The 22,725-nt window shown below is 36.2% G+C and overlaps 4 protein-coding genes across 11 annotated transcripts; 1 reads left to right on the top strand and 3 right to left on the bottom strand.

The window, feature by feature from the left end:
* Positions 1-12: 12 nt before the first annotated feature.
* Positions 13-3,618, bottom strand: LOC139772301 (probable ATP-dependent RNA helicase pitchoune). Its single transcript, XM_071705886.1, has 10 exons — positions 3,413-3,618; positions 3,136-3,207; positions 2,889-2,963; positions 2,548-2,808; positions 2,093-2,407; positions 1,715-2,016; positions 1,468-1,620; positions 1,184-1,354; positions 770-947; positions 13-413 (listed from the first exon to the last, which is right to left on the bottom strand). The coding sequence occupies exons 1-10, from the start codon at positions 3,501-3,503 to the stop codon at positions 247-249; spliced, it is 1,785 nt and encodes a 594-aa protein (XP_071561987.1). The 5' UTR covers positions 3,504-3,618; the 3' UTR covers positions 13-246.
* A 101-nt stretch (positions 3,619-3,719) lies between these two features.
* Positions 3,720-5,218, top strand: LOC139772309 (BRISC and BRCA1-A complex member 1). The gene has a single exon (XM_071705904.1). The coding sequence runs from the start codon at positions 3,994-3,996 to the stop codon at positions 4,972-4,974; it is 981 nt and encodes a 326-aa protein (XP_071562005.1). The 5' UTR covers positions 3,720-3,993; the 3' UTR covers positions 4,975-5,218.
* A 320-nt stretch (positions 5,219-5,538) lies between these two features.
* On the bottom strand, positions 5,539-7,470 carry LOC139772313 (uncharacterized). The gene is made up of 2 exons (XM_071705913.1): positions 6,836-7,470; positions 5,539-6,193 (listed from the first exon to the last, which is right to left on the bottom strand). The coding sequence occupies exons 1-2, from the start codon at positions 6,950-6,952 to the stop codon at positions 5,594-5,596; spliced, it is 717 nt and encodes a 238-aa protein (XP_071562014.1). The 5' UTR covers positions 6,953-7,470; the 3' UTR covers positions 5,539-5,593.
* A 110-nt stretch (positions 7,471-7,580) lies between these two features.
* Positions 7,581-22,709, bottom strand: LOC139772298 (uncharacterized). Of its 8 annotated transcripts, none has more exons than XM_071705872.1 (14): positions 22,589-22,696; positions 22,149-22,277; positions 21,436-21,657; positions 20,551-20,777; positions 13,564-13,631; positions 12,614-12,903; positions 11,533-11,743; positions 11,076-11,347; positions 10,480-10,603; positions 10,165-10,385; positions 9,850-10,036; positions 9,401-9,607; positions 9,089-9,307; positions 7,581-8,992 (listed from the first exon to the last, which is right to left on the bottom strand). In XM_071705872.1, the coding sequence occupies exons 4-14, from the start codon at positions 20,580-20,582 to the stop codon at positions 8,613-8,615; spliced, it is 2,211 nt and encodes a 736-aa protein (XP_071561973.1). In that variant the 5' UTR covers positions 20,583-20,777; positions 21,436-21,657; positions 22,149-22,277; positions 22,589-22,696; the 3' UTR covers positions 7,581-8,612. The 8 variants fall into 8 exon arrangements, with proteins under 8 accessions (XP_071561973.1, XP_071561979.1, XP_071561974.1 ...); XM_071705878.1 differs by adding an exon at positions 20,273-20,315 and having other exon boundaries at positions 22,149-22,686; XM_071705873.1 differs by lacking the exon at positions 22,149-22,277 and having other exon boundaries at positions 22,589-22,709.
* Between the last annotated feature and the right edge of the window lie 16 nt (positions 22,710-22,725).

Genomic DNA, 22,725 nt, shown 5'->3' with positions numbered 1-22,725 from the left:
ATCAAAACTTGAAACATTTAAAAACTCTTTATTAAAATTTCTTTATTTTAAATAAAAATAGACAGAAATCAGACAACATGATTGCCAAGAACGATAGTTTCTCAATATAAATAGTAGGTATTTTTGAACCAGTATAAATGTATATTCTGTACAATGATACCGATGTCATTACGATTTTTTACTATGTGTCATATTTTGGACACCGTTGTCTGTCACCCGCGTGTGTAAAAATCGCATAGATGACAATTATCTGGTAAATTGCCGATTGTCTTGCTTACGTTTGCCTACTTGACGAAAGGTTTTGGCACGTTTCACCTGTTTTGTCGAATTTGAATCGTTTATGTTTTTGAACTGCCCGTAACCGCCTCCACCGAGCCTTTTTCGAGGTCGTGAAGCTTTGTTGATTCCCACTTCTGTAATACGCAATTAAAGAGTTAAGTAAGATAAACGATGTTTGATATTAGCTTAACTAGACTGCATATTGCTGTTTTTAAATTTCTACATATATACGATTAAAAGTTTAAAATAGTTTGATAGATTAGCGCCAATAAAAAAGATAATAATTAGAATAAGTTGAAGAAACATCGAATTGATTTTGATTAATTCCAAATATAAGTGTTGAATAAAGCAAAAATGTGAAAAAAAAATTAATTGTTTCGTTTCTATGAGTTATTAAAAGAGTTTAATAAGTAACTAAGATTTAAAGACATTACAATTATGAAAGAAAGTATTTCCAATTAATGTTAAATCTATTATCAATATAACTTACTTAAATCTACTGCCGGCGGTACAGTAAATCCGAACGATTTGGCGACTTTCGCCAGATCCAAGGTCTCTACATCGAAAACGTGTTTCAAGTGATGAGAGTCGTACGCTCTAACGTAATTCTTGTACGCATCTTTCGCCGATTGATGTAAGAAGTAATTTTTCGAAATCAACTTCTCAAGCTAAAAGAAAAGACGATAGTATCTTATATCATAAAATGTAGAGATTCAGAGATGTTCATTAAATTGGTAGAATTGTTAGTTTTTCGATTTCTCTATTAAAACACGATGACGTATAAACATTTCTCTGTGTCTTTCAGAATTTGTTAATTTTGATTTGTCGAAAGATCTTAAATTAAGGCATAGAAAATAATTTGGAAAAAAAAACTAAAAGATTATAATATATATGTCGCACATACCTGCAATTGTATATCAGCGATTTTATTCCAAGAGAATTCATATTCGTTCACTGGTACGCGAGCTACCTTGAGATAACGAAGAAAGCCAAGTTCCTCTGGTCGCAGTATTAACAAAGCATGACCGCTGCTACCTTCTCCGCGAGCTGTTCGACCCACGCGATGGATGTATTCCTAAAAGTTATACAAGCCGATATTTCGAATCCACGCGCATCAATCGCAAAACCACGTTGTTGGAGATTAGTCTTAGCGCAAAATCCGCAAGGCAAAATATCTCATGTCCTTACCTTGGGATCATCTGGTGGATCAAACTGCACAATCCAATCAACGTCCGGTATATCTAGTCCTCTCGCGGCCACGTCAGTGCAAAGTAAAATCCCGGAGGAGGCGTTGCAAAATTGATAAAAAGTCGTGGTTCTTTTCGTCTGTTTCTGTTTGCCCTGTCAATGAGAGCGCGAACATTAATATCTCGAAGAGAATCTCATTATTACAATTATTACAAACAGTATAGAAAACTATCTGATGATAACTTACGTGAATACTCATTACTGGTAAATCGATGTAGTTCAAGAGTTCGTGATGATATTTAACGGACATGCAGGAACTGAAGAAAACCATTATCTTCTTCTGCTTGTTCTTCTTTAAGAAGGTAAATAAAAGTAGAAATCTTTTCTCGCTCGGGCACGTTACGTAGCCTTGTTGCAAGCCCTCTACAGTCGCCATTTCCTTGTCGTCGTCGACCCCCACGTATATAGGTTCTTTTTTTAGGGCTAACGTCGTTATCGTCGCTACCTTCTGTGTCTGCGTCGCGCTGAAAAGCATCGTCTGCCGGCGCTCTGCAATAATAATTCACACAATAATGGAAAGAAACGTGTAATTTGATTTCAATACTCTTATTGTAGGATCACTAACTGGGAAGAATGTTAATGATTTGCTTCAACTCTTCCTCGTAGCCGATGTCCAGAATACGATCAGCTTCGTCAATAATCAGACACTGGAGATTCTTGTATAAGAAATCAGGCGTGTTTTGCAAATGATCTAATAGTCGCCCCGGTGTCGCCACGATAATATTGATTCCCTTTCCAAGCTTTTGCGCTTCGGTCTGCCTGTTGGCGCCGCCCATCAGCAGACCGTATGTATGATAATGATATTTCATCAATTCTTTCAAGACTCCAAAGGTTTGCATAGCTAGTTCTCTCGTGGGAGACATAATAATACATCCGGTACCTGCAAGTATCTATTTATTAAATCCCATTCTTGTTGATTTTGTATAGTCAAACCATCAGACTGATCAAAACAGTTTTACTTTGATTTTTAAGGATTATTTTCCAGTACTACTCGGTCGACTAGCTATCGAGATTACGTACCATTACGCGGCATAAACTTCAACTTGTAAATCAGTTCTACTGCAGGAATTAGAAATGCCAGAGTCTTGCCAGATCCAGTTTTGGCAGCGCCAACTAAATCTCTTCCTTCTAAAAGAGGAGGAATAGCTTTTGCTTGTATCTCTGTCATATTTGTAAAACCCATATCCTTTATCGCCTTCAGGGTGTTCTCACATACTTTTTCATTTAATACTGAGAAGCTTGTATCATTTGTCAATTCAAAACCTACAGCTGTGCCAGGTACTAAACAAAATGTTATATATTATTAAACAACATACAAATATCATTCAATAAATAATTAAAATTATATCAAAGATACATACAATTCTCAGTGGCAGAGCATTTCTCTATTACTTCTGACTTTTCATTTTCTTCGGATGCTTTCAACTTCTTTTTTTCTAAACAGAATACATTGTTATTAACAATTATATAATAAAATAGAAAATGAGATAATAATTAATATGGCAAATATTATCAACTTCTTACAAGTAAAACAAGTCATATAAAACATAAATATTTATGTGATAAAACATATCTAAGCTATAAAAATAGATTAAAAGAAGTTGTTACTTTTTGGAGGAATGTCTTCTGGAGGAATGTGTCCCTGATTTATTTCAGTTGTTTTCTCCGATTCAGCTACATCTGTGTAACAAACAAGCCTTGTTTAAAGTAAATAATAGAAGAATAAAACTAACAGTGAAAAACGATTAGTTTCAACAAGTATTCGAGAAGTATTCATTAGCCGAATAATAATTAAGATTATATGCTTTTTAAATATAACTACTAGCAAATTTACATATATTTTTTTCACGAAATCTAACCTCGAAGTTAGTTCGCACACTCTTACCTTTCTGTTCTTCCCGGCGTTTCAGTACGGTTAGTTTTGTCTTTTCCCGTTTTTTAATTTTTCGCATCAACACTTTTTCGGGCACGGACATTTTCTCGAGTTGTGGAGTAGTATCGTAATTATATTAAAAATCATATAGACACACAGTTAACATCCTCGTGGCAAATGCACATGCACAAACGCACCGAACGCACGTGGTATGTATACCGCTTTCTCAAGTTGCACAGCGTCGCATGCGCAACCGAGTTCAAGCTACAGACGCTGGATGTCGCGTGTACACTGTACACTGAAGTGAACTTCGTATTTCGAATTTTCGAGAGGTAGAGGTGGGTAGAGGGTAGAGGTAGAGGTAGAGCTGTTTGACATAACGTCATCAAGAGTACACAGGTTCAATTTTAAATTATCTGCATAGCACCGCGCGAAATTTACGCGCTATGTGAAGCTTGCGAATTGTTTCGAAGCGCCCCGGGACCCGGGACATTCGTTGCTCGAGGAAAAGTTGCACTGGCATCTCGAGCCTCGAGCGGCGCGAAGAGAGGTTAGATTTATCCGCGGCTCGCGGATACTTATAGGATATAAACATGTCAGACAAGGAGACGACCGATCAGGAGATCCAGGTAATATCCGAGAGACTCCAGAGCGTCACGACCATCGAATCGGCGTGCAACAATGCCCAATCGCAGCAGCAGCAGCGGCAGCAACATCAACAACAACAACAGCAGGCGAAGAGCTCGCGAAAGAACAATAATAACGATGCGGCGCGTCAGCCTGCGGACAGCAAAAAAGCTGGAGCCGCCACCACCACGACTCCCGCGGACGATTATGTCCTCGTGAGGAACGTGCCCGAACTCAATCTACCTGAGAAGATTCTGCTCGTCATCGACACGGTGAGGGAGCAGCAATGTACGCCCTTCAAGCTGGGAACGGGCGCGACGTATCTACCATTGTTCATGATAAAACGCGTGCTGGAGAACTTTGTTAGCGCCAAGTCCACCATACAGCCTGGGATACACGAATACGCATTGATGAGCCTGAACTCGCGCGGCGCTTGCTGGCTCTGCGACTACACCAGCAATACGAAGACCGTCCTCAACCACTTGGAGAGCATCACGGAGGATGTGCCGGACGAGGAGCAGAAGACCTACGACCTGGGGCCGCTGTTCGAGGTGATACACGCGCGGATTGCGACGCCGGTGAGGAATCAACCGACCTTCACCTCGCGCGTGATCCTGATATATGGACGATCGAACTCCGTCCCGAAGTTCCACACCGGGCAGAAGTATCTGGAGAATCTGACGGAGAATCCGTACTTCTTCTTGGACGTGCTGTTCGCCCACGAGCCGCCCAGCGACGACAACATGTGCGAGGCGGTGTACGCCGAAATCGCGGCTCTAGACACAACGAGTTTCTCTTATATCTTCGAGGTAGGCAGGAACGCTGCTAAGATACACGACAATATGGCAAAACTCCTGGCGCATCCCCTGCAGCGCCCGCCGCAGAAAGACACTTCGTATACTCTTTTCTCAATGACGGCCAATCAGGAAGTGCATACTAATGTGTAGTGCCATGTATACTTGTTAGCAGGTAACTTATTTTCATGGAAAAAGTTGACGTATTCTCCGTCGTATCAGATTTACCTTATTAATACGATATAATTCGAAGGCATTATCGTATTTGCTCGTACCAGTAACATCTTTTAAACGATTTTATTTGTGTTTATTACAAAAGATATAGCGAGAAAGGTAGTTGTATATTATATATATTGTTGTCAAACAACTGTCATCAAATAAATCATTTTTATATAGATTTATAAAATAGTCTGTCTTGCGCAAGCAAATCAAACATTACGTAGCAAGTCGGTTCTAGAAACCACTCTCTACAATGTCTAAGAGGCTAATACGTAATATTAAAATACATCCTATTAATCTTTTTTTTTCCCCTTTACAATAATGTTAGTTCTATTAACTCTTATCATTTATTACTCTCTAAATTTCTTGGAGTGGGAATAGCGCCACTCCGGTGAGATTTCACTCTTTTGGAGTGAGATCTCACTCCAAAAAGAGTGAAATCTTACTCCAAAAGAGTGAAATCTCACCGGAGTGGCGCTATTCCCACTCCAAGAAATTTAGATACTGTTTCTTTTTTTATATGTCATTACTTCATAATTTATATTACATTATATTATATCATTGACCGATTAGATTTCAAAGCTTCGTGATGCTTTGCCATTAAATGGGCGGAAAGTTTGATTTTTCGGGTAAAAGTGCGTCCGCAAATCTGACAGCAGAACGGCTTTATCCCAAGATGTATTTGTTGATGTCTGACAAGATTAGACGACGTCTTAAACTTCCGTTCGCACATATTACATGCGTAAGGTTGTTCACCGGTGTGCTTCCTCCTATGCTTGTTGAGATCCCCCGCGTGATTGAATTCTTTTTGACAGAATTCGCATGTTAATTGTTTCTTCCTTATATCTTCAGTATTTTTGCGAACTTGCGAATTGTTGATACCGGCTTTATTTTCTGTGTCAATAGAATCAACGCTTCTTTCGGCTTCAGCGTCAGTTTCCGTGGCTTTCCCAGTTTGAAAATTTTCGTTGACTCGCGACTTTTCCATTATCTCTAAATCGTCGGTATTCCGATGGGTGGTAGATCCCGTTGAACTCTCGATATAAGCTTTCTTGACTGTTGTTTTTTCGAAAGGTGAACGTATATCGGGAAAATTTCTTTTGAAATTATCTTCGAGTTTGATAATACAAGGAGAACAAATTGTGTTCAAAACCTAAAGACAAAGGCAAAGTATTAAAATTATAAAAATCTATTTATGTATAAGATGTAATAAGATAGGATAAATGAAGATATAAATTCGATTGTCCACCGATTTTTCTAAATGCGTCTTAAATATATGCAAAATACGTTTTATTTAGCATAAGATATTTTTCATGGTTTCTAGAGGTAATTACAATGTGATATATAATTTACAAGTTGTTTTTAAAATATTACAATAATAAATATAAATACAATAAATGTTACAAAAATTGTAATAGTTTAATAAATTTCTCTATTACACAATTTCATCTATTGTAACATTTATTTGTATCCTGAAAAAATAGATGGATAACACTCGTCGAAAAGCGTTTCAGTAACTCGTATAAAGATAATTGACATCACTTTATCTAACGTCTACATTTGACATAATTCTCAAGACATAATATAATTTTACGTTATAGGTAAATCTCGTTACAGATAACGTCAGTTATCTAGAAGATATATTTGTCTAATTATTGCCTATTTAGATGTGGGATAAAAGATTTCAATTCCAAATTCTCCGAAAGCCACAAGTCGATATTAGGTCTTGCAGATCAATTGTAATTGATATACGATACTCGCTTGCTGTCTATCGTATAGTGTTATATGTGCTTACCACAAGTCTGAAATTCAATTTTTGTAGAAGCGTATATGTCTCCTTGTCGCTTCCGAATACGGACACGGTATGTTTCTTGCAGCAGAAATGACAGCGTCCTCGAGCATTGCACGACATACTCCTGAATATTATTATTAACGTATTCTTAAAAGTACGAAAGCAGAAGTACGATTAGGCAGAAAAAAATAGCGTATTGGCGGTTGCCAATATGCTTGGATAATGACGTAGAGTTCCCCGGGAAAACAGATGATATTGTACGTTGTATAGTGTGTAGTGGAAGTACCATCACGGGGAATACCCGATTGGTGTGTCCAGACAAGCCTTTGGTAAATGCGTATAAACAGATACAGATGCACGTTAGACGTATATATGTATGCGTAGTAACAGATTCTATAGAAGAGATAAAAAACACACAATAAGAGACAATCTTTACGAGTATCATAAATAAATATTAATTGTATCAAGAGTCAATCTCGCGTAGAAAAGTTGGGGACATTGTTTGGATCCTTGATCCGTTTGCATACTTGAGATCGCATGTTAGATATATGATCAATTCTCAAACTCGGGTAAATCGATTTCTGTAAACGATGAGTTTATATATATTACAACTACGACTGCAAATACATTCCGCGAGTATCTCTATAAATATCACAAAATGTCATACGTGTCGATCTTTTCTCAACAAAAATCGAGATATCAGTAATTTTTTAATTAAGAAAGAGTTTTTCAAGAATTAAGATAAGAATTTAAAGATATTCTGTATATTTAAAAATAATGATACACATTTCCTTGATGAAAATACACATACACATATCCAAAGTAAAGAATACACAATCATACAGTTGATAACGCGCTTACGAATCGTCTATGGATTATGTTAGATTAAACGCTATATGTACAATATGTGGTTGTAATAATTACAGTCAGGTATCTGTCAAGATAGTCCCGTTTTTATTGGATTATATTTTAAAATATATTAATATGTTATTAATTAATAATAGATTCTTTGGTCTATTAGAAGTTTGATCAACTTTTTCTTAAAGAAAATGTATAGCGGTATCAACATTATATATTTTTATAAGTAGCTTCTAATTCTGTTCAAGAAAAATCACCTGAAACTGATAATTTTAATATCTATTTCTTTCTTCCAAAGCTCAATTTGCAAGTTTTTTTCTGAATTATATTATTACCACCTGACATTTTCCTTGCGGAGGATATATCGATTCCGCTATGTAAATAAAATCGATTCGTTATTGAAATTAATAAAAGTTAAGTTGGAATAACACCGCGTCTAAATTATCGGATAGCGTAGTTGGTAATCTGGCAATTATAGAATAATGGTAATCTATTTTTATATCACAGAAATGTAAATCACTTGTTAACATAACGTCCGCTCGCTCGTCAGAGATAAATACGCAATATCATCGCAAAGTATATTTAAAAAATTTCTATCATTTCGTCTAAAATCGGCTTTGCGTGGTTGCACTTATCTGACCAACGATAATAAAAATGTGGACGAATGCTTTCTATAAATATTAATGCTTCGTAATATTCAGTTATGACTAAACGTTCGTCTATTGTATTGGCACATGATTATTTTAATTTATGATCACGTTTTTATACATTACGTGCAATGATTGTCACATTTATTCGAAATAAGGCGAAAGAAAAGGAAACGCTTGCCAGCAAATTTGTCATCATATCGGAGTAAATCTGCTGCAAAGCTTTTCCATAATGTGACTTTAGTACTTTAGGGCTATTTACGTAGATGTATGTCTTAAAATGTTTGCACGCGAATCACAGAACTCAAAAGACAAACGATAAAAAGCAGTAGCGTTACACTCGAACTGGATGCCGAGGATGTCTGTACTTTGAGTACTTTCAAGAGCTGGTCAAAATATGTCATATACATCGCGAATTGCTTTATCATATCCGCGATACGCTTGTCGTATCCTGACATTTGCATTTCTTCGGTCGTCGACGAAATTTGAGTAATCTCGGACTTGTCCTCATTGTCATCAACCGGCGGTTTCCAGTCCCCGCATTTAGGAAAATTATTAGGCACAGGTGGCAACTCCTTGTCTTCGCCCACCTTGAAGATCAGCGACATTCCTATCTCCGCGTGAAACTCGATGTGACAATGGAATAACCAATATCCTGAAGAATATCAATCAATTCGATTATTTCCAAGACCATATTAATCCCTCGATCTTTTTTTCCGCTGTTTATATGAATGCTATTGTGAATTCTTACCTGGATTATTGGCGTAAAATCGTACAATAGTATAACCACCGTCAGGCACGGTTACTGTGTCCTTCAGAGGTGCTCGTTCGAGTTTTCTGTGTATCAAACCTTGATTATCTAGTTCTCTCACTTCAGCGACGGTAGTATTAGATCCTATCTTTTCCATAGCCACCACGCGGAACTGATAACCGTGAAGGTGAAACGGATGATTCGCATCGAAGGCAACACCTGTCAAGGATCATTAGTTACACTAGTTATAGTAAAGCTTAGACAGAGTTTAAATAATCAGAAATACGAAAGATATATTTATTGCTTACACACCTTCGTCGACCAGAATTAGTTCCACTACGCTGTTGGTCTCAACTTGAAGCACGTGAGTGCAAGCGCAATAATCATTCTCGCATTCCTCAACCGTACTGGAGTTGCAAAACTGATCCGGTTTAATAAGGTGTCTTTCAGATAGGAGAGGAAACGGTGGTAACTTCATTGATATGTGGTTCAATTGCGGTGTGCGCACTTGTTGTTCCACTAAAAATTCACGATCGAAATGTTTTATGAAACAATAAACGATATGTATGTGTACAGTAAAATAAAGTAATTGAAAGCATTATTTAGTGAAATACTTTTCAATAATTAAACATTTAGTTATAGACTTGTTAAAAGATATAATTGACATTCATGTAATAGACATAGAAAATTAATTATATTATTTGATTTTTGAATATATTTTATTATAAATTACTTTTTTTTTAATATTTGAATATATTTACCTTGATTGAAGCCATACAAATTTTTGCGGTGAAATTGCGGATTATCCTTCCCGTAAAAATCGTACGATATGTAAAATTGATAATCAGGTTCTCTGGTGTTTGAAGCGTCATCGTTGTCCGTCGCATTCAACATTGGCATACTGATGCTGTTATTCGATTCAGTTCCTTCATTTAGAGCGTTTACTTGCTAAAATCAGAAATGTTGTTTTTTTTAAATTTTTTTAAAAGAAATCTAAAATGAAGGTAAAGTAACATCTCATCAGAAACTGTTTAAAAGATATTATAAAGAGGGCATGAAAACATCAATATACGTACTAGTCCATAGGTATCATTTCTTGTACGATTGTACGAAACTTCTACCAGCGGTTCTTCCTCGGGTGCGCCTTCGTATCGCAATATTGCGACTTGATAGGCGCTCAAAAATCTCTCGTCGCAATCCATCAATCCTCGAAATCTCATCCAGTAATTGTCCACCGGTTGGTCCATCTCAATTATAAAATCGAACCTTTCACCGGCGTAACTTACCAATGATTCGGCTGCAATCGTTACGTAATATGTATGTATCAAAAAATGACACTTTCGATAAACGATTTTGTGAAAAAGTAGTGGCACGTAAAGGTGAAATCGTACCTTGTACCGGTTCGACATCGCGCCCGTCTGAACTGACTACGTACAAAGTATGGTTGTCGACAGAAACTTCTATAGGGCAATTCAGGAACTCTGCATTAATAAGTCTGAATCTGTATCGGAAATTCTGCAAGCAAATGAAGAATACAAATTTGATGTATAAAAATACATACAAATTATATAACTTTATTTTAAACGAGGAAAAAAAGTAGAAATAATCTCTAAACCTTAGAAGCAATGTTAGAATAAAGTTACTCCAACTATAAGATGCTCCCTTTGAAATAAATTGATCTGTAAGATATTTAGTTGACTTTGATTTGAAACACTTTTCCGTATTTTTAATAACATCGAAGATATTTCAGAAAATTTTGCTAAATAAAATATTTCATTGCTTTTTCTTTTAATTTGTCTTTGATAAAAATATTTTATCTTTTTCTTATATAAATACACATTTAACAAAACAAAGATTTTTGAAAGTGTTAAAAGTAATAATTGCTTTATTTTAAAATCGGGCACCAACTCGAAATAGAATAATGTGAAACATCTTACAGATACCTGTCAGCCTTTTATGTTACGAATACTTTCTCCTGGAAATTTACCGGTTTTACGAGGAACGTCGTAATAGGCATATCGGTCAGCGTTTCATTTTCATCCTGAATAAAACGGCCCAGACCGTTTATGAGCAAGTTCGGCGCTTTATTATGACCATCCGCATGGTAATGTGATAGGAACTTGGCGACACTTAGTTCATGAATCCAGTCGGCGACTACTAGCGTATACTCATCATAGTCATACAGATCCTTGTGCCAGTCTATTTTAGGAGGTACACGAACGATCAACGGGCCAAACACACCGTCACCTCTTTGAAATCCTGCAGACAGATATGCAATACAAAACACCACAAACGAGACTCTTGGAAACAAATCATTTGCCATAATATGTTATTAATAGCTATCAATAAATTATTATTAATTAAGCGGATTCGTTAATTCAAACAATTTTTTTTTAACTTTCCACAAACAATATCAGATTATATTTGGGAAGGACTTAGCGTACCTATGTGAGAGTGCCAGAAGTGCGTGCCGGCTTCGGTGGCGATGTAATTGTATCGGAAGGTCGCTCCAGGATGGATAGGGCATTGCGATACGTAGGGTACACCGTCCATGTACGGCGTGGTGAGATGATGCTGGCCGTGCCAATGCATCGTCGTGCTCTCCGCGTGCAATAAATTCATCATATCAACTATTATCCTGTCGCCTTGGCACACCTATAATTAAAGTAATTCCCCTTGAAATTTTTCATTCTCATCACGCTTGATTTGCGCTGATTCGCGGCAGCCGCTTGTCGCAGATCGCGCTAAAATTAGATCGCAGACCAGATATCATTATCGACGATCGTTCGTGGCTTGTAATTAAAATAAAATTATACACGCGAGACTGAATCACGGTATGTTCCCAGACACTGCGAACAATTCTATTTTCGTATCTATTAACTGTGATGAAATTGCAAGCGAAATCTAGAGGTGGGAAACGAACGAATGCGTGTCCGCGTAGACAAACAAAATAAACGTCACGCGGATGATTCCTCGTAATCCTCGTTGAACAATCATCACAAGATCTCGGCCTCAAAGTGAATTAAATTATAGGAAATACGATCTTTGCAATTTGAATTCCACTGCCCTATTCTCGTGATGTCATTGCATAATGAGGAAGCATTGGCGAGCGGCAATTAAGCTCTGCAGACGAAGTGGTGAATCATATCTTTATGTTATTGATCGAACTAAAAAAAATCTGACTAAGAAAATACTAATTAGAGATAAAATGAGTGATAAAAACTTGTGCGTATTTCCAAATAATTGTTTTATATTCGCGAAATTTAAGACATTAAGAGATGAAGATCGAAAGAGGGGTAACTAGCAAATATTGTATAATTAAATGGGGCTTAACAACTTTTACCTCTCCAATTTAATAAGATATTTAAATTTATATTTATTCGTGAATATTCGTATTAATACCACATAAACTTGTAAACAAAAAAAAGATGACTCATGATCTTCCTGCTGAATGAAAATAATATTAAAGTGAATGAAGCAGGAGCACAGGAAAAAATCTAACAGAAATTTGTTTTTCAATATTACCTCGATCGGCGGGCCTGGCATTTGCCGGTTCACGACCATGAGTGATCGCTTCATGCCGTCCGCCGGGACGCAATGAGGCCGAAAACAGTCTGTAATATTGAAGGGGCAGTCGTAACACGCCTTGCTCATTGTGTGATAAGACTCCAGCTTGAAGGTGTAATAACAGTCCAGAGGCGCCGCATCATCCTTACATGTTCGTCGACATGCGTGACGCTTCCAGTCAACGACATCGGCAATTTCGGGATCAATGGGTGCCAGACCAAAGTCATCGTCCGCCGTTATTACCATTTCTAAAATCCGATAAATACAGATTTAAAAATAAAGATTCTCTCTAAAGCCTTATTTTATTTCAATCTAAACGCATTCCTAGGCCGGTATTCATAGTCGGTTCTTATATTTAAGACTGTCTTAAGTACAATCTTAAGACGTCATGAACCAATCACAGAGCCGTATTAGCATCTTAAGACATTACTTAAGACGGTCTTGAAATAAGAACCGACTATGAATACCGGCCCTAGACCAGATGCACATGAAAGTTTAAAAAATATTTGATAGCCACATTTTTAATAAATATATCGATTGACTTTCAAACTAGTTTCTCAGCTAGTACGCGTGATCATTTCTCCGTTATTAATTCTCGCAGAGTAGATAACTCCGATAATTACTGCTTAATTAATTTTGTTTTTTAAAAGTTATATTTTGTTTAATTATATTTGCGCTATAAATTATCTAATTATGTATTAGGTATTCTAGAGTACTATTCTAGATAAAAGATGCGGAATGCGAATGTTTGAACATATATTTTTCAACTACAGGATAAAAACTCAATTGTTGTAAGATCAAAAGTAGAGAAATGTGACCCAGGCATGTACGGAAATACAATAAAAGTGACAACTCCAGTTTCAATGTCGCAAGCAAAATTAAAATTCATCGTGAAAAATATCACTCACCTGATCGACTTTTATAAACAACTAACTGAAGCAGTAAGAGCAGCACGTTCCAGATTGTCATTCTCGATCTGTAACAAAGGTAGCTCATTCAGGAAGACATCAAGCATGTGTAACGTATAAATTTAATTATAACGTTTTGCGAAATCTGATAGATTACGGAGATAACAACTCGGCGACGATAACCGAGTGAACTCAAAAGATACTGTATGTCCGTGTTTTATGCAATGCGTGAGCGTGAACTTGTGAGTCTGAAATTTGCTTAAGGCACTGTATAATAGTACAAAAAATAAGTAAATTGATTCGAGTTGAGAAAGAATTAATTTCTAATCTTCGAAAATGAGAATTAATTGGAAAATATTTGGATCTTCATTTTTTTACACTCTAAAATCATTTTGTATATGTATATCACAAAGCAATTAAGCAATAAATCAATTTTCTAAATTTCCCCTGTATAAAATAGTATATTCTTAATATTTTCTTCATTTATATTAGTCAAACAAAAATTATTTATCGCTCAGCTTACAATTTTTCAATTATAAATCAATCATGATCTTGCTTAAGCTGATACTTTTTTATAACGTGTTACATATTTTTATATGGAGATACAGTCACAGATTTCTCGTACAAATAATTATCAGAAGTGTGAAATTACTGAAGATTGAAGGGTATTTTTAATTCAGTTTAGCTTGAACGATCGCGAGGTTCATTTAGACTTTACGTTTTCTTACGTCAAAGTAGCGATAAAGCAGCAATGGTAAGATAATACACGTGTACAGAATGTCCCACTTCTGATGCTTTTTAATGGTCGGTTAGTCAACGCGCGCGCGTGCGCCAAGATTTTTTTCTCAACAAAATGGCAAGGATAATCATTTATCACCGATTTTCGGATTGCGTGGCATTACAACTAATATTCTAATTAACAAATTTCGTTAAAGTAATATATTGTAAAGTAGTATAAAATCATCTAACTTGAAATCACTCAATAGACACGTTGTCTGCTTGAACTTAACGAGAAGCCTTTTATTTTTAACTATATTAATTGTGAAAGTTATCTAGGATTAGATGTTCGTTGACATGGTATCATGAAATCCGTTTTGTTTTTTCTTACGGACTTAATATATCCAAACGTACTTCTTTAGTTTAATAAATATATTTTAACATAAAATTTGACACACACACACACACACACACACACACACACACACACACACACACACACAATAATGATTATTGCTCTCACGGAAAATTTATGCGAGAGATATACCTCGTTTAATTGCCATGGATTGCCGCGTATAAAGTAGCGTTTTATGTTTCAAGAGGGAAATCGTCAATCGTTATCGGTAATGTTGAAATTCCTAACGCATCTTACAACACAACGTGTCATATATAGCTTCACAAATTTAGCACACTTTGACGCAATGTGCCTGCATCGTTGCAGCACGCGAGACGTAGCTGTTATCCGCAATTATGTTAATAATCGTTTCATTATTGCAAAAGTTAATTTTACCGTTCCGAGCAAATTTATCGCAGTGCTTTTCGTCTTTTCTTGACGATGAAGCAACTTTAAATATCAAGACAATTATCGGAATCATTCATAAATAAATCCGTAGAAATACGTAATATTATTATCATTAATATTTTTATTGTTAATTATTAAAATATCAACTGTCCATCGAGAGGATGCTTATTATATTATACGAGAAAATATTGGCACGGTCGTGGCTGCGTCGTGGCAGTAATAATAATTATTGTGTTCTCTCGTTTTCTGTTGTAACTTTATGATAAAATAAGTTTTGAATCGTCTACGGTTGATGCATGATTAATAATTGTAGGTTTTCTTTCGTAATTGTACGATAGAAAACTTAAAGTTTCCTTTATTATTATGAATACACAATTGATTACGAGAGATTTTCAATCATTTTTCTTCTCGATAAATTCCAACAAAATAGAAAACAATAAATTACTATTCTGTCTAAAAATTCTGTCGTACGATTGAATCCATTTTCAACAGAGAACAAAAGAAAACAATAAGAAATTATAATATTTCTTTCGGAACAATAGGTTACGACAGGAAACGATAAGATTCTTTGTAAATCGTATCGGTTCCTATCGTTTTTTATTGATTTTTTTTATCAAGAATCTTTGTCATTGTGCGAAATCAAAGATCGAGATGTGTGCAATCAAAATTATCTTGAATGTATCACAATGCAAATGATATTAGCAAAATAACGAAACGTATAAAAATTTTTGTGCATGCGCTAACAGGGCAGGTAATTATATTTAGTATTTCCATTACATCATCTCAATGTGTTCTTCGGATAGAGAAAATCATTAGAGAAATCCAAGAATTTCAAGGATATTTCAGTAAGCCGAATCCTACGTCATTCTTAGGGTAATAATCGAGAGCATTAGTCAGATAGTATGTAAATAATATAAAGATTTTTTACATCTAATCATTGTTGGATCCGATACAAAGTATATATCGCTGTATATCATTAAAAAATAAATTGCAAAGATATACGTCAAACATTTTTTAAATATTACTCTTTAAGTTGATGGAGGGATATTTCAGCAAACATAGTGCGATTTTTAATGATACTGTGCTTCTGAACCTTTTTTTTTGGCAGTAAAAAAAATACAAGCAGACTAGCGCCGCGACTTACCGCATTGTGCTCTCAATTAAGTACGATTAATAATTCGAGATGCTGAGGGTCACGGGAATGACGAGCACTAACACACAAGAATAAAACGCACTATTATAGCCGATACGCGACACGCGTCGTCGGGCGTTCAACTCTCCTGGTCACAGCCCAGATTCGGATGCACCGTGTCACACGGAAATCGTGTCTCTTCTCTCGTCCTTGTGACGAAAAAAAAAAAGAAAATACGACACACCACCAGAACGTTTTACGTGGATGACGCTTTATAGAGGACTGGACCGGCGTCGCGACCATTCGCTCCTCTATATGACAGCAGGAGGTCCTCTCCTCTCCCGTTAAGGTTGTAATACCCCACGAGAGGGGCCTCTTGTTTTACGTATGGTCAGGTATAGACGTACGTACGATGACGACGATACGAGATATAGGGTATTCACAGATTCCTCCTCTTTTGTGGTTCTCAGGTCCCCGCCTGACCTCGTCGCTCAAGCTTGAAACCAGTAACTCTGCGTTCCACAGTTTTTCCCGAAAGAGAATTCGTCAGTGGACTTTCCACTCGTTATTCGACGAGCCTCGTTGACCAGCCTGCATGTGTGCAGGTAGATACGCAGAGCATGCGTGAAATGATGACCCGGCGATATTTACCTCCTTACAGGAAATTAATACGTACAGAATATTAATATGTTTCCACGACTGACTGGAAATAATAGAAACTCCCGGCAAGCTAAACTACAGATGAAAGAAGATACATAAAGACTGCAAAGACGCAAGGAATGAACTTCCTTAATATTTTCGGAAGAAGAAATCGCTTCGGATTAAAAATAGCTTTCGCTGCTTAAAATCCATAAAACGCAATAAAAACAAATTGCAAGTTTATATATAATTTCTTATATTAAACGCACTTCTGCTAGATCTGTTTTCTTCAGTTTCTGGATTGAATTGAATATTTATGAACATGCGATGTTTTACATAACTAGGCGATCTAGCCAATGCAAATAATAAATTACAATGTTACGCGTTAATAAGCTCTATACATTGATAAAGCTATTTTAAGAAAAGTATATATTTATATACGATATATATTTATATATTTATATACGATTAACGTAAAGATAAAATTGTAATAATTTACTTGACAATATCGCATAAAAATATAATTTGAAATTCAATCAAGATTTTTGAGTCATCTTTTATCGATAAACCACCTGTATACGCATTAATCCAATTGAAAGCGAAATGCAAAAAAGACAAAGACAATTTATCGATCAAATGAGATAAGAAATCTGATGCTTTTTAGAATTTCGAATCGTCTTGAAAACACATAAAACGCATACAATTGAATATACAAATATAAAGCAGTTTATGTACAAAAGAAATTGCACATCGTTATCATCTACATCCATAATACTTTTGTGATATGATGTCAGCTTAATTTATTATTTCCTTTAAAATCTTGCAACGATAACGATATATCGAATGTATTACGAAATTTTATCGGGTTGTAAATTCCATAATGAATAAAACACCATATAACTTACTTGATATTTATAATCTCACTCACTTTCGGCGTATGTCAAATTTCAATTCTCTCGTAGTCGGAAAAAAAAGATCACTGGCTACGTGACATCGTAGCTCCCAGTTTCGGATTCGCGGTTTGATAATGCTATTTTTTAAATATGATGGTTGATGTTTATCAACCGCCTTATCTTGTCGATCGACGTGACATTATTCACAGTTCGTCCATCGCCGACACCTTGACGCGTTTGTTATATACGAGAACGTGGTGTTGAGATGATAAGAAGAAGAAAAAGAAGAAAAAGAAGAAGAAGAGAGAAAGAGAAAAGGAAAGTGAGGAAAGAGAAAGAAAAAGAAGAAGAGGAGAAAAGAAGGAGGAAGAGAAGAAGAAGCGATGTCGAGTTACGCGTCTTGAAAACCCGATAACGCACTCACTCGTGAATACGAAACGCGCGGCACGCTACGTATGCAATTTGAAAGAAAAATCCCCGTTATCTTTGGCGGAATCGGACTTAATACCCGGACCCCGCCAAATGTGATAAGTAGATTAGTTTCGCAAATCCCAGAAAGACTTGGACGTGTCGTGTCACCTTGCCATCTCAATTCGCACGCATGTAACATCGGCATAATTTCGATCATTTCAGGGTCCTCCTCTTCCCTCCTTTAAGATTACAGAATATTCCTTGCAGAGGACATTTATGTATTCTTGAATATTATCCAGTTCTGTTAGTTCTGTAATTCATTAGTGCACGATATTACTATGTCGTTTTATTGAAGGTGCATGTAAAGCATATATCTTTCCTCGGACACATAAAGCGTATCAGGTATATATTCTCACGTCTTGTTGCGCACGTTAAAATCACGTGTTTTATCGATATTATCTTCTATAATGAATTCCATTCTTGTCAATGTAATGAATTAATCGAGAATGAGTTCCTAGGATCAATCTACTACTTTACCATATATACATAAACATAAAACACATACACACATATACACGTCAGGATTTATCGCGTCTAGAATGAAACGGATCGACGTATGTTATCAATTGTCACACGTCGCATATATTGTTTTCGCGATTCGCAAAAACTAAGCGCATGCTTCGCGATCGTACGCATTGCAGGTAAACGTATGCGCGATTGCTCCGAAATACGCAAGCGTATGTCTCAATTAATTAATGACGCAATATTACACCATAATTACTTACGATGCGAACCGAGCAGCTTGTGTAATCGCAAACGAGAGGTGAAATGAGAGTTGCAATGAGAGGTGCAAGTATTCATATATATTTTTAACCGCAACGTGTTTTTGCATATGATTGATGAGGGGTCTTTTTACGAACTTGAAATATCTACTTGCTAATCGGATTAAATCCTGTAAAAAAATGGGTAAACAAAAAGGATGACGCAGTCTCTCTCCACTTCGTGATATACTTCTGTGAATTTTTTATCCTCGAAATCTTTTGTTTTCGTGGTGAAAAAGAAATATGAATCCGATAATATGAGTAACCGAATAATAATCTGTGTACAGAAAACTGTAGTCAATTATGATAATCCTCAATCAAAGATTGAAGATAATCTATGTTCTATGTAATTAAGATCGTAAACATCGACCCTGGCACGTCAAAAAGACTAAAGAACAGAAATCTGGAAATATTCTTAATCTCAAGAAATAAATCTTTTTTGACATTAAGACAGAATTGACTCAATTTTACGAAAACAAGTCTTGCTCTCTTATATTTATGCGACATTTAATGTGTGAAAACGACATTATAACTTTCTAGAGGCTGCATATGGTGACATTCGTATCTTAATGAAACACTTCCGAGACTAGAAAGCTAGAGATTCAACTGATAAACACTGATATACATTTTATACGCACGTCATTTTCTTGAGATAAGATACGATTAAGGTATGTTTTCGAGACGAAAATTTCGTTGTGATTTTGCGTTTGTCCATCATATCGGTTTTAAACATAACAAATTAAATCCACATACATAAAAATATGTAAATCCCGATACCGGATTACATCACAAAACAAATATTCGGAAGATTAATGGAGGCGGAAGTAAACAGAGGAGCATTCCGCATTACAAATCAGATGCTATTCTTACTCGGCATGGTTTTTACAAATAAGGCAGTTGAAATCGGTATGGACATCGACTTGCACTTCTTTGGCAAGAATCCCATGAAACAGGTTCCGAAGGGAATTCCCCGTTCTGCCCAGGTCAACGCCAAACGGGCAACCGGTAATTGCCAGCTCGCGTCAATCGATGACGTTTAACCGTTTTATAAGAACTTCCTAGTTTATTTCTGTAATCCGTCTATTATAGTTTATGATGTAAGCGAGTACTTTTTTATAGACTTTATTCATCAATTTTTCGACTGATTATTATCATTATTTTGTGTGTCATAATTAACAGTCGTTCTTCTTTAGTTCTTTATAGCTTGTCGAAGAATATAATATTTTGCTACCGTTTCTCGACGGTCATCCTACAAACGACAAGTGCTGCGATTTTCGTTACGTATTACGATTACCTTGACTATCCCCCTACGCCTCGAAGAGTGTATGTAAGCGAAGCTAAAAGAAGCAGAAAATGAATTCTCTACAGATTAAATTCGCCAGATAAAAACAGATGTGTTAAAACGTAAAAGAGAGAGAAAGATGTTGCTGCACATTATATAATTTGGAACGGGCCCGCGATCGCGAAGGTCGCGTGATGAACGCGTAAGGAATAACGACAAAATGATGACCATAAGGCAGGAGAGCATTGTGAGAGTAAGAAACGAATTATCTATATTGTACGGAGACTTACTCAATCGACCAACCAACCGCGGGACGGGCCATGGCCGCAAAATCCAAGGGCCATGGAAAGCAGATGCGAGTATAAGATGCGTGTAGATGCAGAAACGTTACGAAACGTTACGAAACGTTACGACCAACATCCGTGCGTGACACTTCAGTTTTCCTTCTCGCGAAAGAGCGTTAATGTTCAATTTTAATCATCACACATTATCGCGGCCACGCGACCGCAAAGAATACCTGCATATGATTTTCATAATTTGTCCATTTAGTATTTGCGTCATACGCGGGGGTTCCGTATCGTGTTCCGTACTTGGAACACGAGCGTAACTACGAATGTAACTTTACGTTACACTCGTTCCAAATTTTAATAAAAGCAGATATTTTTCTTTCAACTTGTTATTGAAATTGGATATTTAATGTATTACTTATCTACATATTGATAAGCTATATTATAAGATAAAAATTTTGCCACTTGAAAATTTCACTTAGGTTACCTCGCTAATAGTGCTAACGTTAAGAACAGAAAAGAAGAAAGAATAGAATAGAACTAAAATAAAGTACAAAACTTTCAAAATTATATTAATATAAAGTTATATTGCGTATGTGTGCATACGCGCAAGTGTATAACAATGTAATATTTTTCAATAATATGTAAATTTTAAATATTGACAATTTTATTACGATAAGTATATAGGTAGTTACTACTCCCAAGTAGCAGAGTGACGTCAAGTGACGTATTACTAACGTCTTAATAATGTCTTAATAATATATCATTAAGACGTCTTTAGACGTCATCCTGCTATTCCTGGATTCTTAACGATTTCACAAGATTCATATTATCATCTTTTTTCGCTAATATAGACCGCAAAATTAATTTCCGCAGTCATGTGTTTACCTGCAAGTCCAGATTTACAAACCATCCAGTTGCGCCGTGTTAGAATCAATTTTTCACGCGAATCCTCATCCCAGTAACGATCCTGCCAATCTCGACGGACGAGGCGAGAGAAAGTCCAGTCCGGAGTAGGTATGTCTCGGCGGCGAATGTCAACGTTGACGAAAACAAAATGCGCGTAACAGCATCATGCAACAAGGATGGAAAGGAACATTCCTCTCGACACTGCAAGCAAATGAAGCAATTAAATCACTTGCGTCGATCGGGTTACACCGTAATTCTTCTCTTTCTTCATATAAATAAATTCTTTTTCTTTTCGTGCAGCTCGCGACGCTCTCATTCGACAATTCGACGTTTATGAGGACGATGCTTTCGGACAATTCATGCCGAAGCAAATAGCAAACAAGTGAATAATATTTGGTTTCTTGCACGTAGTATTGAGACATCTATAATATTGACATAAATGAGATATACAATGGGATTTCGAATGTTCGCAAGTTTCAAGTTAACAGAAAATTATTTTGATTCAATGTGAAAAGTTCAAGGACCAACAAACGGGCAAAGAATGTCAAAATTAAAAATAAAATATAGTTTAATAAATATATATAGGACATTTCGAACTACACTGATTGTGAGTCTTCTTCAACGTTATTTCGATTGTTTTTTTTTTTGTCCTATTTCAGAGCTTTACCTTCACGTTTCGCGCGTTGTCTTACCTTTGTCTTTTTACTTTTAAATTCATATGATTTATACTACAGCAAAGCAGACAGCTAGGCCTTCACGCATGCCGTTCGTCAGAAATAGCTGAATAATTAGGAATTATCTTCAGCCTTTTGTAATCGGCTCTGTAAATGAGTGCGATAATAAATGACTTTTATTACCGTCCTCTAGGAAGTTGCTTTTTTCAAATATTCCCTTCTTTTGAACGTTTATTTAAAATGCACTTATTCAAGATTGCCAAACATATTACACTTTTTTATTAGCTGAAATTAATTGGGATTTTTTAAAAATTTCTGGTAAGGAAGAAAGAACAAAATTCAGGTGAGAACTAGGCGCAACAGATAAGGTTAAGGAAATTTCGTACAAATTCACGTTTTACTATGTTTATATATTTTTGCATGCAATAAGATTCGAAAACGAGAAAGAAATACTCTACTGTCCAATCTGACGTGGATCGCTCCGAATGTATCCAGCTTGACGCGATAAGACAGCATCTGAGACTTCTGAGAGCCTCTTCGCCCTCTTCTGAACCTCTGAACAATCTGAACGTCAGTGATAAGGCGGGTCGCGTCG

This window comes from Temnothorax nylanderi, unplaced genomic scaffold, assembly GCF_030848795.1.
Source record: "Temnothorax nylanderi isolate EJ_2023f unplaced genomic scaffold, tnyl_v1.0 TNYL_tig0048_pilon, whole genome shotgun sequence".
NCBI lineage: Eukaryota > Metazoa > Arthropoda > Insecta > Hymenoptera > Formicidae > Temnothorax > Temnothorax nylanderi.
Note: the sequence above shows the minus strand (reverse complement) of the source record. Positions and strands in the feature narration are given on the sequence as shown.

Excerpts from the sequence above, each read along its gene's own strand:
- LOC139772298 (XM_071705873.1), bottom strand. The coding sequence starts at position 20,582 with ATGGCCCGTCCCGCGGTTGGTTGGTCGATTGA. Across the intron at positions 12,904-13,563 it reads TGTTTATAAAAGTCGATCAG|AAATGGTAATAACGGCGGAC; the intron begins GTGAGTGATATT and ends ATCGGATTTTAG. Across the intron at positions 10,037-10,164 it reads GAAATGATACCTATGGACTA|CAAGTAAACGCTCTAAATGA; the intron begins GTACGTATATTG and ends TTCTGATTTTAG.
- LOC139772301 (XM_071705886.1), bottom strand. The coding sequence starts at position 3,503 with ATGTCCGTGCCCGAAAAAGTGTTGATGCGAAAAATTAAAAAACGGGAA. Across the intron at positions 3,208-3,412 it reads ACGCCGGGAAGAACAGAAAG|ATGTAGCTGAATCGGAGAAA; the intron begins GTAAGAGTGTGC and ends TTTGTTACACAG. Across the intron at positions 2,017-2,092 it reads AATCATTAACATTCTTCCCA|AGCGCCGGCAGACGATGCTT; the intron begins GTTAGTGATCCT and ends TTATTATTGCAG.
- LOC139772313 (XM_071705913.1), bottom strand. The coding sequence starts at position 6,952 with ATGTCGTGCAATGCTCGAGGACGCTGTCATTTCTGCTGCAAGAAACAT. Across the intron at positions 6,194-6,835 it reads AATTGAATTTCAGACTTGTG|GTTTTGAACACAATTTGTTC; the intron begins GTAAGCACATAT and ends CTTTGTCTTTAG.
- LOC139772309 (XM_071705904.1), top strand. The coding sequence starts at position 3,994 with ATGTCAGACAAGGAGACGACCGATCAGGAGATCCAGGTAATATCCGAG.